Consider the following 17,356-nt stretch of genomic DNA (forward strand, 5'->3'; position numbering starts at 1 on the left):
TCCCAGTGCTGGTCTCTTTTTCTGGTTTTTCTGTGCATACATGTCTCAGTTTGTATTTTCGAGCACGTATTGCTCAATTGTAACACATGTATTTACATGCAATTCGTGTCTCATTAGTGATTGATATAAGTATGTAAACATACAATTGAAGTTAGGACTAACAATGATTGCAAGCTCCTCGCGCGAGCTCTGGTGCCGTTTGAACAGGCTGAGAACTGGGCATGGGCGTTGTTATTCCCTGCAACATAAATGGGGTTGGAGGGATTCTCCACTCTGCGATTGTGGTGAGGAGGAGCAAACCATCGAGCACATCTTCCGGCGCTGTCCCCTGCATTCCTACCCCGGACCTGCTGAGGACTTGGACGATCTGACTCCTTACCGACGTTGTGGGAGTTTTCCTACTTTTTGTTGGTTAGGTTATCATAACTCAGGCTAAAATAACTAAGTAAATGTTGATTATGTAACTCGTTAGTTACCTTAACAGCGACTTTTCATTAAACTTTACGACTGTATACAGCGAGTAAAAAATAATTAGCTGCACGGGCAGCGACGGCCAAGTCTAACTTTGTAGAGAACTAATCGTTGCCCACAACTTTTTCCACGAAGCGCGATAACTTTGTTTATTACACAGAGTTATCGCGTGTCATCAATTAGGTCATCTATTTTTTAAAGGTTGAGGCATCTTAAGGGCTAAAGGCATTAGGTCTAGGTGGGGCCTTTATTTACTTGTATTTAGGGGCTGTTTAACCACCAATGATTAATTTTATTTGACGGCTAAATGTATTGCCGTCTCCGTCTATTCGAACAAAACAAACAGAGACGGCATCACATTTAATCGTCGGTGGTGAAACAGGAGGTAAATGGCATACGAGGCTCTCTGTAAAGATGTGGGTGTGTAGTCGGGAAAAATCCATTATGAACTACTGGGAAGGAAGTGCCGAACTCTCACCGGCTAAAAACCTGGCTGCACGGCCCAGGAGCTAAACGGTATTTGACTATATTTTATATGTTTTATAAAATTAAAACTTCAGAATGCCTGCTATCGAATAGAGAAAAAAAATTGAAGCTACCTTTATAAATAACATAGAGGTTTGATAGTCAAGTTTCGACAGAGAAAGACATACTTGCATGTGACGTCACACGCAAGTACAACCATACTTGCTGCATAGAGAAAAGCGTTTGAAAAAGAGACAGGTGAGTATATAGATTTTTCCAATTCAATTCAAATCCAATTTTCAACCAATTTAAGTTTTCTCTTCGCTAAACACTGTCTGTATATCTTCCATATTTTCTCTTCTATATTAATATCATAATAATTATTATTAACCAGTAGAGCCTACATTTTTGAGCCGTTTGGGGTAGAAACCATGGGTCCTTGGGGTTTGAGTGCTTTTAATATTTATAAATCATTGTCGTCCAAATTGATTACGGCTTCGGGTGACCAGAGGGCTGGCTTTTTCTAAGCACAAAGATTAAGCATTTCCATACAGCGTGGTAATGCTGCCAGCCTTCTGGGCACCTTACCACCTGGCCGTGATTTTGGGCAACTTTTTTATTTATAATTTTAGTTTGTATGTAGTTCTAGTTACCTTTATTTTGTTTTATATTATACATTATTAAGATTCTCAATGTATTCTGGTAATTTTAGTCAAACACTTATCTCTAAACGAGCAATTTAAAAAATATATATTTTATTCTAATAACTTCGCAAATGTTGGTCGCTTATCACATAACACAGAAAACTGTCACAAAAATACAGCTTCAGCCATCAAAAAAAACTCCTACATATTTTTCTACCAAATTGCCAGCCATAACAAACGTATTTTTCTTGCAAGTACAGCGTCGACGGAGACAATTCCCCCTGTCACTATACAAATGGGATCCATTACACAGCTAGTTACCCAGCTCTAGCTCAATTAGTAAACTAAGTGTGAACCGTAAGCTCCGTATCCCAAAACCAACCGTAATATGAGGGGATAGAGTGCTAAAAGGTTTGCGTGTAGCATACAGTGGTGGAAGAGATAATGTTAGACAATGAATGTTGCCAGAACGATGGATCGGCGGAAATGTGCCTAAATTCATCGCCATTTTGAATTCTGGCTTCGCCAGGCTAATAATCGGACTGTAGAGTAAAGCACGGTTTCCACCGCGAACGGAGCGGAATACGTTAAACTGAGTCCGTACGGAGCTCCGCCTCACGGTGTAAATTGGGCTTTAAACGGCTGTAATTCATCAGTTTAATCAATAACTTAGCAACTGGTCGGTACTAAACGTCTAAGCACAGTATTTTTTTTTATCGACTGGATGGAAACTAGCAAGTGGGTCTCATGATGGTAAGAGATCACCTCCGCCCATAGACACCTGCAACACCAGGGGGATTGCAGATGCGTTGCCAACCTGGAGGCCTTAGATGGGATAGCTGAAGTGCTATTAATTTCACCGGTTGTCTTACTTTCCACGCCGATACACGGCAGGATTAGCGAGCAAGATGGTGGTAGCAATCCGGGCGGACCTTGCACAAGGTCCTACCACCTGCGTAACCGTACGCGCCAATTACGTGACGCATTTGCCAAAATTAGGTCACGTTTTGACAACATCCGCCGCGGGATTTCGGTTAGCGCCTGACCCGAAATTCGGTTGTATGCAAAAGTTTACATAAACTCTTAATTTTGGCTTGTGATTTTGCCAAGCGTTGCGGGCGTAATAACACTGAAATTTAATCCGCTAAGTAACCACTTACTCCGAAGTTACGCGACTGTAGCTCCAACAAAAACGGACTTCAGGTCCTATAACATCTGACATTGTAAATTTACAATTATTTATTAGGTGTCGTTTAAAAAACACCATTGCATTTAAAAAATTTTTATTCGACTGGATGGCAAACGAGCACGTGGGTCTCCTGATGGTAAGAGATCACCACCGCCCATAAACACCTGCAACACCAGGGGTATTGCAGATGCGTTGCCAACCTAGAGGCCTAAGATGGGATACCTCAAGTGCCAGTAATTTCACCGGCTGTCTTACTCTCCACGCCGAAACACAACAGTGCAAGCACTGCTGCTTCACGGCAGGATTAGCGAGCAAGATGGTGGTAGCAATCCGGGCGGACCTTGCACAAGGACCCCACCACCACCTGCAAAAATTTTAACCTGAATTTTAACCCCCGACGCAAAGAGAGGTTGTTATAAGTTTGACCGCTATGTGTGTCTGTCTGTGACATCATAGCTCTTAAACGGTTGGACCGATTGTAATGCGTTTTTTTTATTTAAAAGCAAGTTTTCTAGCAATGGTTCGTAAACATGTTTCATCAAAATCGGTTTACCCGTCTTTGAGCTATTGAGCTTTGAAGTGACAAAGTCGGGGGTTTTCCAACTTTTCGTTAGTTAGGTTAGGTTATTCAACAAGGCGTTTGCGCATGCGAGTCGTTAAGTGTAGCCGGACCTTTACCAACAGATTTTCAGTTTCCAATGCATCGTCTCAATATTTGCATTTACAAAATGACATTTCCGACGTACTTCCAGGAATCTTTGGAGCCTTTGACAATGGGCATTGTTACAGGGTGTCAACAACCAGATAGTGTTCAAGAAATATCCCGTACCCGGCGTTGTTGTAAGCAGAGATAAAGTTAAACTAGCGGAGCTCAGACTAATGTCAGTTACTAAGCTAACTACCCGAAAATAGAAAATATGAGCATGTATGTGAATACAATATATTATTATATATTTTGCAGGTGGGAGGACCTTGTGCAAGGTCCGCCCGGATTGCTACCGCCATCTTGCTCTCTAATCCTGCCGTGAAGCAGCAGCGCTTGCACTGTTGTGTTTCGGCGTGGAGAGTAAGACAGCCGGTGAAATAACTGGCACTTGAGGTATCCCATCTTAGGCCTCTAGGTTGGCAACGCATCTGCAATACCCGTAGTGTTGCAGATTTTTATGGGCGGTGGTGATCTCTTGCCATCAGGAGACCCACTTGCTCGTTTACCATCCAGTCAAATAATAATAAAAAAAAACAAACAAAACGTCCAAATCCTGCTTTCAAATAAAAAAACAACGCATTTAAATCGGTTCACCCGTTTAAGAGCTACGGTGCCACAGACAGACACACACACAGACACACATAGGGGTTAAACTTATAAGTTATAACTCCCCTCTTTTTGCGTCGGGGGTTAAAAAGAATGTCGCACACGCTCAAGATAAGGCTCCGTAGCCATTACGAAAAAATCAAGGTAATATTTTTCTTAGGATTTCGTAGGTATTGTGCACGGAATCTTCCAAGCTTAGGTATATTATATACCTTAAGCTGCTATTTACTGTTAAACTACTAAAAATTCTCAATCAATCCTGAATTTTTTCCACGCAACAGTTTAAATTTTAGAAGGGAGGGGGGGATATTCGATTTTAAAGTTGAATAATTCGCCAACACAACAGAACAGATCACTGAATCGAAAAATTTAATACATAGCGGTGAAACTTATAAGTTATAACACCCCTCTTTTTGCGTCGGGGGTTAAAAGGCTATTGGTGTACGTGTGGCTTTAGGCTTTACTTACGTGCCTAAGCCACACGTACACCAATATAGTGGTTATTCGTGTATTTGCTCGCCACTGCCTTGAATCCAAACATCATTTAGTAGGGTCACCCGTTGCCAATAAAGCTGTGACCCAATGTATCAATAACGATAGTGGCCGAGTCAGGAGCGAGTGAATGAGGGTTTCAGCCGTAGGACGTCCACTGGCTGGACATAGGCCTCCCCCAAGGCTCTCCACTCAGACCGGTCTTGTGCTTTCCGCATCCACCGCGATCCCGCGATCTTCACCAGGTCGTCGCTCCATCTTGTTGGAGGCCTACCGACAGCTCGTCTCCCGGTCCGCAGACGCCATTCGAGAACCTTCTGCGAGCAATGTACCTCGCCCACTGCCACTTAAGTTTCGCAATTCTTCGAGCTATGTCGGTAACCTTAGGAAGGAGTGAATGAGGGTTTATTGACTGGAAAATCGCTAGATGGCGTTAGCATCGTGAATCGTCGTCTCGTGATCATGGCGCATGCAGCTGCACCGAAATATCGAGTTTTTCAAAAATCAAGGTAGGTACGCGGAACAAAACCCAAATTTATCCATACTACCCTCGTGCCTATATTATCCTTCCTTTGGGAAGGATATAAGAAATAATTATAATTGGACACTGATGGCCTTTGTAAAGTACATAGTGAAAAACTAGTATGAAAAGCCGGAGATTTTTTCTTCTATTTTTCCTGAACATGTTAAGCTCTAAGCAATATAATTTAAATGTTTCAAAAAATTATTCCAAAAAAGGACTTTTGGTAGGCAGGAGGATCTATAATATTATAAATGCGAAAGTGTGTTTGTATGTTTGTCCGTCTTTCACGTCGAAACGGAGCGACGGATCGACGTGATTTTTGATATAGAGATAGTTTATGGGCCAGGGAGTGACATAGGCCACTTTCTCGGAAAAGAGTATTTCTCAAAAATTTGCCCCGTTATGTATGAAATTGACAAGAAATCAGTTATGTCAAGAAATTATTAACCCCAAGGACGAGATCATAAAACATAAACTACATAAAACATTCAAAAATTCTTGACGTCAGGAAAAATCTTGTGAGGAAAAAAATCGTAATTTTGTTTTGTATTACAAAACAATATTACTTATTGTTGGTGGTGAAATAGCGTCAGTTTTTTTTTTAATAAGTGGACAACTGAAAAATTGAATAATGGACAACTTTTTGAGAAATAGTCAAAAATGCACAGTTCCCGAGGGAACAGCGCGCGATAACCGAATTCCACTCGGGCGAAGCCGCGGGCAAAAGCTAGTATCATATAATTAGCATCGTGAAGTCCGTTTGACGTTGGTCTTACTTGCGATTGGCATATCTACAGAAGCACAAGAAACTGATATAATGTACAGTCAACCAATTCGATTTCTAAGCCATCATAGAACCGTATCGTGATGACATTTTACGTCATTCGATAAACATTGTTATAGACAAATAATATTATTTACGACGACAGGGTTCCATGGTGGCTTAGAAATCAAATTGGTTGACTGTACCTGGGTGGAACCTTTTAATAATCAATTTCACTACGATTTCCTTGGCAAATATATGGGATGTCAACATGACATTAGAACCACAAAGGTGATCCAATTTACAACAAGTTCGACTGTAGAAGAAGAAGAAGAGAACAGAAGAAGTGGGAAAGGGAGAGAGTAGAAGAAGAGGGAAAGTATATTAAATATTCGTCATCATCATCATCTTCTCCCAATGCAAAACCAACAAATGTAAAAAAATGTAGTGGGCCGGCAACGCTGCGTCTTAAGCCCAAGGACTAAGTCTTGTTTTTTTTTGAACAGAACTAATATGTAGTTCTAGAGTTAGAACTACAATCAAAGTAAATGAAGAATCATCATCAGCGTCTTAAAAGTAAATAATAGATTGTAAAACGAGAGCATAAAACGTGCCATTTTACCCGAGGCGTTCATATAGCCACCGGAGCCGGTACGGAAAATAAGTTTAATGCTCGAGTTTTACACTCTGCTTTTTACTTAGATTGCGAGGAAATGAAATAGCAACAGTGGAAACAATTGTTGACTTGCTAGGTACCTTTATTTTTCATGGATTACCATATAATTATAAATTTTTAGTTTTATTGATTTATTTTGATAGATTTTTAGTTGAACATTTAGTAAAAATTATTAAAAAAATATATTGAAACTTTTTTGTTTGTGGCTGTTGACACCTAAATACCTTAGTCTTAGACGAAGATTTTACTTTATGCACTAATAAAAAGTCATTTTATGTCGCCTAGATCCAGCATAAATACCAATTTTAAGAGCATAGGAAGTGGAAAAGAAATTCGCAATGTGATCGAAACGTCTAGGTAATTTTAGCAATACATAGTACGATGCATAGGAGTAGAACCCAAAATCTTATTACACTCGTTTGAGACAAATGTGAGAAAGAGATGATATGATTTTCTTTCCTACTTTCGTGCCATCCATTATAATAGATAGTTGTGATTAAGCCTCTCGAGATATAAATAACCGCTTTCCTCTTCTAACTTGACAAAACCACGACGGCATCGGCTTCCAAATCAAACAGGACACGAAGGTAAATCACCAACACTGTGCCGATCGGCACGTCACTTCCTACCCTCCGCCCACGTCCCAGCGTTCAAATTCAATCAACAAGAGACAGTCATCCTAACTATATTGATGTGACGGCAATATTTTCGACTCACACGCAAGTAAACATCATGGTTATTGACATATTGATGTACTCTCGGAAGTATTATTGACTTTTGTCAGATTTACTCGACTGTGCTTTATTACATTGTTGTTCCACTGATATATTAGGGTTCCGTACCTCTTGTGGAAATATAATAAAGAGTTGTTGAAACCCCTCAAAACTTTAAATTGTCCGATGGCATCTTTAGAGAAAAGAAGGAACTATCCTTTTCTAGTAGTTTTCTTCTCTCTTTAAGATATGGCTTTTCTGTCCTAACTAATAGGACAATTTCGCCAATGTCAAGGTAAACGTTGTACGGTGATTGTAGTTTATGCAACTTGAGTAAAATTCCAGAAACCACGTGGAGACGACTTGCGCATTAAAATGTTAGACACGAGAGCAATATACAATTTTGTGATCACTGTTCACTGTTAAGGAAATCGCCCGCATAAAACACTATCAAATTATACTTCAATAGCCAAAGAAACAGAAATATCAAAATTAGATATTGTCTACATCCGCCATGTCGAATGCTACAAATCGAGTCTTTTCTAGTAGTTGCAACAGCTCTCTATAGATATCAGAAGTTTACATGTCATTAATTTGACGTAAACTAAAACTAATTAACGCCATACAGGTGCAGTATTTATTTCATATAAAACGTCACGTAATAAATACGATGATTGATCAGTGTTCGGAGGTGTTCGGAAATCGTCGTGAACAGCCAATTGTCTTTTTCCGAAGACCGATGTGCAATCATTATCGCCGGGTACTGTACCATTGTGTCATGGTGCGAGGGAAAAACTTCCTTAGTACGGGGGCTTTAAATAATTTGACATTTATCAACATGCTGTCCATTTAGTATTGTATTGCATAGGTACATTGAACTTTACATTAAATCTGTAAAAAAAAACACTGGGCATATTTTAAAAATGTTGCGGAACAAAATTGTAGCTCAGTTATGCGGGTAGAATCGAACCTGGCATTTAACGTCCCATGGTCATAGGCACTCCATATAACCCGAATCAAATACACCGTGGGCTCTAATAACCAAGGAGCGGAATTCTCATAGCAAAAACCAAATGTCACGAGGGATTGACCATTGTGTTTTATCGACTATTCCAGTTATAGATTTTTCGCATGTTACCGACTTTTATCATTATTCTGTAACATTTGACCTCTTTGATCTTCTTCTTCTTCTCTTTTAAAATATGGCTTTTCTGTCCTAATTAATAGGACAATTTCGCCAGTGTCAAAGTATACTCTCTTTGAGAGGGACGTTGTACTGTGGTTGTAGTTTTTGCAACTTGATAGTAAAATTCCAGAAACCACGTGGACACAACTTGTGCATTAAAAAATGTCAGACACGAGAGAAATATAGAATTTTGTGATCACTGTTCACTGTTAAGGTAAATCGCCGCATAAAACACTATCAAAATTATACTTCAACTAGCCAAAGAACAGAAATAGCAAAATTAGATACTGTCTACATCCGCCATGTTCGAATGCTACAAATCGAAATCCGACCTCTTTGATCATGCATCTCTTTATTAAAATAAATTTCGTCACGTCACATTTGACGTGCTTGAGTTTTCATTAGTATTATTTATTAGGTTCCTGTGTTAACCAAAATGGTTAATCGTAAAAAAAAAACGATTAACAAATGGATAAACTAATATCCTTCTCTTAATTTTAAATTATTCTCTTACTTCTCTTAGTTTAAATGGTGACAATGTAGAGAAAATAATGACAATTGTTTGTTACTACAGACAAGATGAAGAAAATGTATAAATTACTACTGATATAGAATTCGATTCTGTTATTTTGAATGAAGGTTAGTCTATCGTCAGTTACACTGTTTAACATTTCCATTTCGGTTTCATGTTTAAATTGTAACAAACACACAGGTTTTTGCTAGCCTATAGTGTCCCAATGCAGGACAAAGGCCTCCCCCATTACAGGTCTAATTTCATTAGCTATAACATATCGTGCTAACTGACAATTAAACATCGACAGTCGATAAAACAATGGTCAATCCCTCTTGACATTTGATTTTTGCTATGAAAATTCCGCTCCTGCTAATAACCTGAAAGATTTTAACAGCGTATTCCTGACGATAATGCGAGTCAATTAATTATTTTTGAACAAAATTAATTAATTAAATCTAGTACCTACTTCCTTGTGAATAAATGTTTAGTTAAAAGAGTGAGAAAGATAATCCAATCCCAAGTTGAGAAACAGAGTAAGCAAACGACACTTCACGAGTTGCTCCGACATCATATGATGTACGGCGAGTGCGGCGAGGGATTTAGTGCTATAGCAACGTTAAAACAACAGTCTCTTTGGAGATATCACGGCCAATCAACATCGATCTACTTAGTTCGCTATTGGTCGAAATGGTAGGGTTTTTATGGTCACCTTTAAACAAAATTCGGTTCTATAGCAACGTTAAAACAACAGTCTCTTTGGAGATATCTCGGCCAATCAACATCGATCTACTTAGTTCGCTATTGGTCGAAATGGTAGGGTTTTTATGGTCACCTTTAAACAAAATTTGGTTCTATAGCAACGTTAAAACAACAGTCTCTTTGGAGATATCGCGGCCAATCAGCATCGATCTACTTAGGTCGTAATGGTAGAGTTGCTAATGGTCACCTTAAATAAGATTATGTTTAGCAGGTTGCCAGGTTGACGCAATTTGTCATACTCAATTGGTAAAGCAGATGATCGCCCAACTGTATACGTCACACACATCCTTAGGGTGTTAGACTTGAGATTTTACAACTCGAGTTTTTTATTAAATAATGAATATCTCGAAAAGTATGCTCTATTGTACTACATGTTATACCACTTTGCTTACTTTAATAAGGCTTTAGAATCGTTGGTTTAAATCCTTCGAGTTATTAGAGCCCACGGTGTATATTCAATGCTAAAATTGCACTCTTCCTTTTCACTCTACCCCCATCTCTTAAAAAACACTTACTGTCCCTCTTTGTTAGCTTACTTATTTCCCATTAAACTTAAAAGCTTCGATCATCAAAGATTTAAAAAATCCAATAATAAAACCCTTTCAGGAACCTTTACAATAATTAAGCAAGAATATTATGATAATGCACCTTACTTGTGGTTCCTTACTCAGACGGAAAAAATGAACCTTTAAAGAATCACTTCGTTGTCCTCCTGCCAAGATACGTTTTAGAAGAAACGCGTGGAAGTACCAAGTACAGTACGACCCACAGATATAGATTACACTAGATAACGCAAACACCTCAATCTGTATGAAAACCAACCGTGTCACTTTTTTATATCTACTGTGACGTCTCAAGAGCGAATTAGCGATGTGAATTCCCCGATGTCCGCGCAAAATCGATTCAAATGCGCCGCCCGCCCGCGCCGTGGGGCTCGAGTTAGTCACTAGTCATGATTAGTCAGTTAGCGGTCAGTCTTTGTATGGGGCCAACCCCGGCGTTTGGTCGGGGTTCGGACACGCCAAGTAGATGCATTTGCCTAATCTAGTGTAATCTATATCTGTGGTACGACCGGAAGGTTAATGACGCTCGGCACTCGTCGGCTTTCCTCGTTTTCCTAAAGATTAAAAAGAGAAAGAAAAAGAAAATCGTCTTTTTGAGTTTTCGAGATATTTGTCTCGATTTTCGAACGTTATAAGCTATAGTTTAATTGTACTCGGGTCTGCAATCCCTTCAAGCTGTGTTGAGTATTGTCATGGACGTAGTACGTCCATGAGTATTGTATACACCGCGTTTTTCTAACTAAGACAGATGGCTCAGTTCATTGATACCTGTCACTTTATCGATCAAAAATGACAATTTGCTGTCTGTTAAAACGGCAATTGACGTTTTAGCTCAATCTACTTTATTTTATTATACTTTCTTAAAAGGCCGGCAACGGATCAATGACTCTCCTTGAGTAGTTGGTACTCGTGGGCAGTGGTATTCATTTCCCATCAGATGACCCTCTTGCTCGTTTGCCTCCCTCTTGTAATAAAAAAATATATGTTTTTCATATTCACAGTCATTTTGTTAAAGCTCAAATTGTAAAATACACAAGCTTAACATTGACACAGTCAAAAGATGGCCATCAAAAGAAAATTTATTTTTTTAACCTTTTTTGCTAATTATGTGCGGGTTAAAATATTTAAGTTATTGACTTTAAAAAAAACATAAATTCATAATTTGTTTAACTGTGCACATATAATTAAGTATCTTAATTCTTAATCATTTTTTAAACAGCCAGAGTTAGGCCACTGCAGTGTCTTAGAGAACTTCATTTTGACCTGTTGAATGTTCCCTCAAAGTAAACGAAAATAAGAAATTACATATCTTGACACGTTCAAAAGATACAGATTCATACAGTAAGTATGGAAATGGAAACAATTAGATTTCTGTATAAATGTACAGTAATCCGCTAAAAATAGTTTTCTTTTACAAAAATGCAAAATACAAACCTTTTTCTTTGAAATTTGTACGCGCGTTGAGACTTCGAATCACACTTGACGATTGTTTTACCTAAAAAAACATCCAGCCTTTCAGTGTAAGAGGAATTCGAATTTATAATGAGTTTCTTTTGAGAGAAGGCTTTACGATATTAAAGAGGGCCTAAGATGGTGTAAGCGCCTTACCGGATCGGGGTGGCATCGATTATTAAGTAGGGCTTTGGAACTTTAACGTGCGGTTTATACTGCCACTGGCCAAAGCAGTAAGGTAACCCAAGTTGCTTCACGGCAGGATTAGCGAGCAAGATGATGGTAGCAATCCGGGCGGACCTTGCAAAAAAGTCCTACCACCTGCAAAAGTTATAACTGTAGTTGTGATAAATAACCACTTAATCAGTGAACTAAAACAATAACCCGCCAGCTTATCGCACCTTTAAAATTAAACTGAAACAATTCGAAACAATCATTTCCAAAATAAACTTTAAATAAAACACAATCAGGTTGAATTTTAAAATAAGAAAATTTCTAATTATTCCAGTTTAATTTTAAAGGTGCGTTATGACATCTACGTTTATGCAACAAATGTGTGTTCGTGCTGTTCCTCTTCCTCCCTGTAAGAACGCAGAAATAACGCAAACCATTTATCATCACTTTCGCACTAGACCAGAGCTCATCTTCAGAGCAACACCGTTCTCCATGCTACCACATGTCAGACATTTAGACGTTTTAGTTTACAATATTAGGGGCTGCTTCACCACCCATTGACTAATTTTATTTGACGGATAAATGTGATGCCATCTCCGTCTATTCGAACAAAACGAACAAAAACGGCATCAGAATGTGTGAAACAGGGAGTTAATCTTTTTAATGATGAATTTGAATGATATAATGAATACTTCACGTATGTACAGTTGAGTTCATAAACTAGTGAGCAAAAATTTTATCAAAAATATCAGAGATATTCTCAAAGTATGTACTCTACTTAAATCACCACTACTATCGTAAACTATTCTCACATATAACTTAAATAAGATAGAAATTTTACTGAAAGGACATTATTTTTAAAAACACCAAATTGAGCCTGGTCCCAAATTAAAAAAACTTATACTGCGATCGAAAGGCTCAATCAGAAGGTTAAAGTAACTAGCAAATTTAATACATTTACAATTGGATGAATACACTACAAATACTGATATAATTTTAAAAAGTAAATATTACTAATAAGTACCAATGAGAAATACAACATTTCCCTATTCGTTAGAAGCACATGATAAGATAATAATTCTGCATGGAACACATTTTCTATTTTTTAAACGACTTGCCGTATTGTGATTGTAAGGAGACAACTTATTTATCACATTATTATTTTATCGTGTACTTTTAAAGAAATTTAGTATGTATTTATTTCTCAAGTGTAATTATTAGTAATACTTTAAATAATACCATTAGTATTAGAAGCACTCCTGGAATTGTAAATAAAATTTAAAAATTTATTATTCAAAAATCTTTGAATGCAGTAAAACCCGTTTTAAAATCAAAACTCCCAGTAAAATTGTTTATCTACAATATTTAAGGTACTTCCCCTCCATGTGGCATAGCCGTGGGACGCCCTGTATAGTTCATTCTTATCTTAGCCCTTCATATTACCCCTGCCAAAGAGCCGTGTAATATCACTCCCAAGGAATATTAAACTTAACTAATTGTATTAGATGCGCATACTCAATGTTAACAAATTGCCTAACCGCGACAACGTCATATTAATATTAATTTTATGAAATATTAATCCTAAATTGTAGCGTTGCGAGCGAGTACAGTCAGCTTGAAAATGGTAATAGGTATATTATATTATGGTGATTTACTATTTAACTGAACCGACCGAATAGTCCAGTGGAGAAACTGAGTACGAAGCTTGAGATTCCGGGTTCCCCAGATTTTTGTACATAAATATATTTTTTTTCCAGTCTCGGGTATTTAATTGATGTATTTAAGTATTTATCCATATTATTATAAAATAAGAAATTTCTATTATTATACCATAATTTACATAATTTTCGGCCACTTTTTTGGTTTATGTATCCCAGACGGTGTACTACCGTTTCGGCAAAATGTTTTTCGCCAAATTTCACTTCCAGAAAAACTTATCGCAGTAGTTTAATTTCCCAAACGAATCTTTAGCATATTAACATTTCGCATTTTATTTATTTGGTCAAATTATCATTTGGCATAATTTTAAGTTTTATTATGACAAACGTTTATTAAACGAACGTTTTCTTTTGGCTAATATTATTTTCCAAAAAAATGTTTGTTCAAAATGACACTTCGCACACGAACCAACCACAGAAACCAACTGCTACCAGAAAAGTAGGTTAGGTTAGGTTAGAACAGCGCCCCCCACAGAAATGAACTGCTATCAGAGAAGTAGGATAGGTTAGGTTAGAACTGCGTCCCCCACAGAAACGAACTGCTACCAGAAAAGTAGGTTATTATGCCATGCAATATTTTGGGAAGTGCTTTATGCGAAACGATACATTTGACGAAATAATACTTGATAATATTATGAAACATGGCTAAGTAATTATTTTTGAAACAATAACTTGCCAAGAAAAAAATTACTAACTGCAAAATTGCGATAAGTTGTTTTAGCAAATGATATTTTGCCAAATGATAATTTAAGTAAAATATTTTGGGACGTTATACTTTGGGAAAAGTTTTTTGCCCATACATTAGTAATCCATACCAGACATCAACACTCTTGTTACGTTTCTATAAACTCATGCGAAAAAAAACTGTCATTCGTCATAATATTAACTAAGCTTTTACGATTAAGAATACCTAAAGCATAAGATAAAATTAGGACCGTATGGGACTAGGTACAGTTTATGTATCGCTTCCACTTATTTGATTCTATTCAAAAATGTTCACATTATTATTATTTTTAAAAGCAAGTTAAGTTTATTGTAGATATTATTTTTGTATTATTTTCGTGCGGTGTCGGGTTAGAATTACACCTCTCCATTTGTTTCGTAGATGTCGTATGAGGCGACTGAGGATATAGGTTAAGGTATACCGTAGGCGACAGGCTAGCAACCTGTCACTATTGTACCGTTTTTGTCAAACTTAAAACCTAAAATTGCTAAAAGTGGCTCCGAAGCGGTAACGTTTCGTGTGCTCTGTCATTTGGGAATACAGGCGTGATGTTTGTGTGTGTATTATTTTTGTATTTTGATTTTAATCCACGACGATTATATTCGAAATAACATTACAAACCTAAAGCGTATTTCCCTTACTAATATTTCTGAGCAACTGTACTGCGCTCGTCATGCGAAAGGAGGTTTATAAAAGAAAATTAAATTCTACTTTAGGGCTCTTTGATCACTCGGTCCAATTAACGTCATAATCGTGTCATAATGAAAAAATCTGTTTTTGATTGAAGCTGATAGCTGTCTAAATTAACAAATAATGGATGAAAATAGTTTTAAAAGTCTCGATTACGAATATAAGCAGTATTTGGAAATTATGAGACCGCATCTTGGTCAGTTGATGGATCAACATGTGATCTCTGTGTGCAACGCCTGGATTCAAAGATTGTCTGCGTGTAAAGAGAGTGAGAAAGTTCTGCGCAATAAATATTTACTAAAACTTTGCTATCAACTAGCTAAAGGAATACTAGACGTGCCTTTTCTTAAGGAACCTACGGATAAGGAATTAATTTCTATTTCTGAACCAAATTTTAGCAAACTATCTTCTGAATGCGAGGGCACGGAATCAGATGATATCGGGAGCACTAGAGTGATTTTTAGTAAGAAAATGTCCACATCAGACATTGACACTATGTCGCAAGACACGGAAGAGTTTGAAAGTAGAGATGACAAAACATATACCGCTAGTAAAATGAGTACGCGGCTGAATGCGGCACCATACAATCAAACATTCTTTTGCTATAATTGTCCAGAATTGTATCAAAATATTAATAAATTTGAACATTTGAAAGAAGGATATGAATACAGAACGAACAACATTATTACTAAATTGAGAGAAATTAAAAAACAAAATATGCTTTTACATAATGAACTTCAAGAGCTTAGAGAGAAATCCGGAGATGAAGATTGTGGTCGAGAGAGTATTATTACTATGAACAATATTAAAAACTCTTGTGATCGTTCAAAAGAAAGCCACTCTACATTGAATTCCTTAAAAGACAAGTTAAAAGATGCACATGATGTTCGAAATACCCTGATAGATAAAATCCAAAATATGCAAGAGACGCTTGATAACCTCAATGATATGAAAAGTCAAGAGATAGAAGACTTAAAGGCAAAACATAGATTAGAAATAATTAATGTCAAATCAAGCATCAGAGAAGAAGAAAGGCAAAGTTATGAGAGTATATTAGATGAATTAAAACGGAAAAAAGAAACCGAAATCAATGAGCTCAAAATGAGTAATTTGAAGACAATACAAGAGTTAACTGCAGCAAAAGACGATATAATCGCTGAGAAAGACAATTTGATACAACAACAAAATTCAGAGAAAGCGCAATTATTAGAGGAAATACGTGATAGCAAGCAGCATCTAAATTCAATTTTGGAAAAGCTAAAAGAAAAATCTTCGGAAGAAAATGTACAAAGTTATAAGGCCAGGAATTCGTTTCTAGAAAAGCGTTTACATAAATTAGAAAAATCTAAAAATAAATGCATTAGAGCATTTGAAACAAAATTAGCTACTTTCGAACGAGAGAAACATTTAGCTGAATGCTCACTTCATCTTCAACTAGCAAGGCAAAGGGCGCAGGTTGTGAGTGACGTAGCAGATGAACATCAAAGCGAAATAAGACGGACACTTGACAAGTTAGAAGCCAAATACAAAGACGTCGTAGCAAATGTCCAAGCGACGGCCATTCAAAGACGAATGCAAGACCAAATGGCTGTTGAATCGATACTTCAAGCGGCATGCGGTATCCAGAGCGAAACATACCTTTCTGCAGCCGGTTTATCAGGGAACCCTATGCTTCTAAAAAGGGATAAGAACCATAGCTATGACAGCGAAGTTTCTTCTCTATTCCGTGGTAACAAAGTATTTAATAACTTAGCTGGAGGTGGTAATAAGTCTTTTGGGGATGGAAGTGGGTACTGCGTAAATGGAGAGCTAGGTAATGCGAGTATGTTCGAGAAGGTGTACACTCCTCAAAGGGACACTGGGGACAAGTTACGGAACTAGCTAAACTATAGCTGAACTATGCCTTTGTGAAACTCGTGTGAATTGTTTGGCAGTTTAGTAATAATTTTGTAAAAATACTTGTTGTTTCATTTTAACTTTTACTAGACTTTAAAGCTACAACTTCATACCTGACTATTTCTCAAAAAGTTGTCCATTTTCAGTTATCCACTTATAAAATATATATATATATATATATACTCAACCTGACGCTATTTCAACACAAAAAGTTAGTAATATTGTGTTTAAAGAATAATACAAAACTTTGTGGTAAAGGTGATAAAAAGTCCGATAATCTTTGTTGTGGATCCAATAGAAAGTTTCGATGTAGTTACAAAATAACGATTTTTTCCTCACAAGATTTCGTGACGTTTTCCTGACGTCAAGAAATTTTGGATGTTTTATGCAGTTTATGTTTTATGATATCATCCTTACTGTTAATAATTTATT

The 17,356-nt window shown here is 37.2% G+C and overlaps 1 protein-coding gene across 1 annotated transcript; it reads left to right on the forward strand.

Moving 5' to 3' along the window:
- Window positions 1–15,135: 15,135 nt before the first annotated feature.
- Window positions 15,136–16,950, forward strand: LOC141438035 (uncharacterized). Its single transcript, XM_074101673.1, has one exon. The coding sequence runs from the start codon at window positions 15,152–15,154 to the stop codon at window positions 16,907–16,909; it is 1,758 nt and encodes a 585-aa protein (XP_073957774.1). The 5' UTR covers window positions 15,136–15,151; the 3' UTR covers window positions 16,910–16,950.
- Window positions 16,951–17,356: the final 406 nt, after the last annotated feature.

The sequence above is a fragment of the Choristoneura fumiferana genome, chromosome 18 (assembly GCF_025370935.1).
Source record: "Choristoneura fumiferana chromosome 18, NRCan_CFum_1, whole genome shotgun sequence".
NCBI classification, from domain to species: Eukaryota; Metazoa; Arthropoda; class Insecta; order Lepidoptera; family Tortricidae; genus Choristoneura; species Choristoneura fumiferana.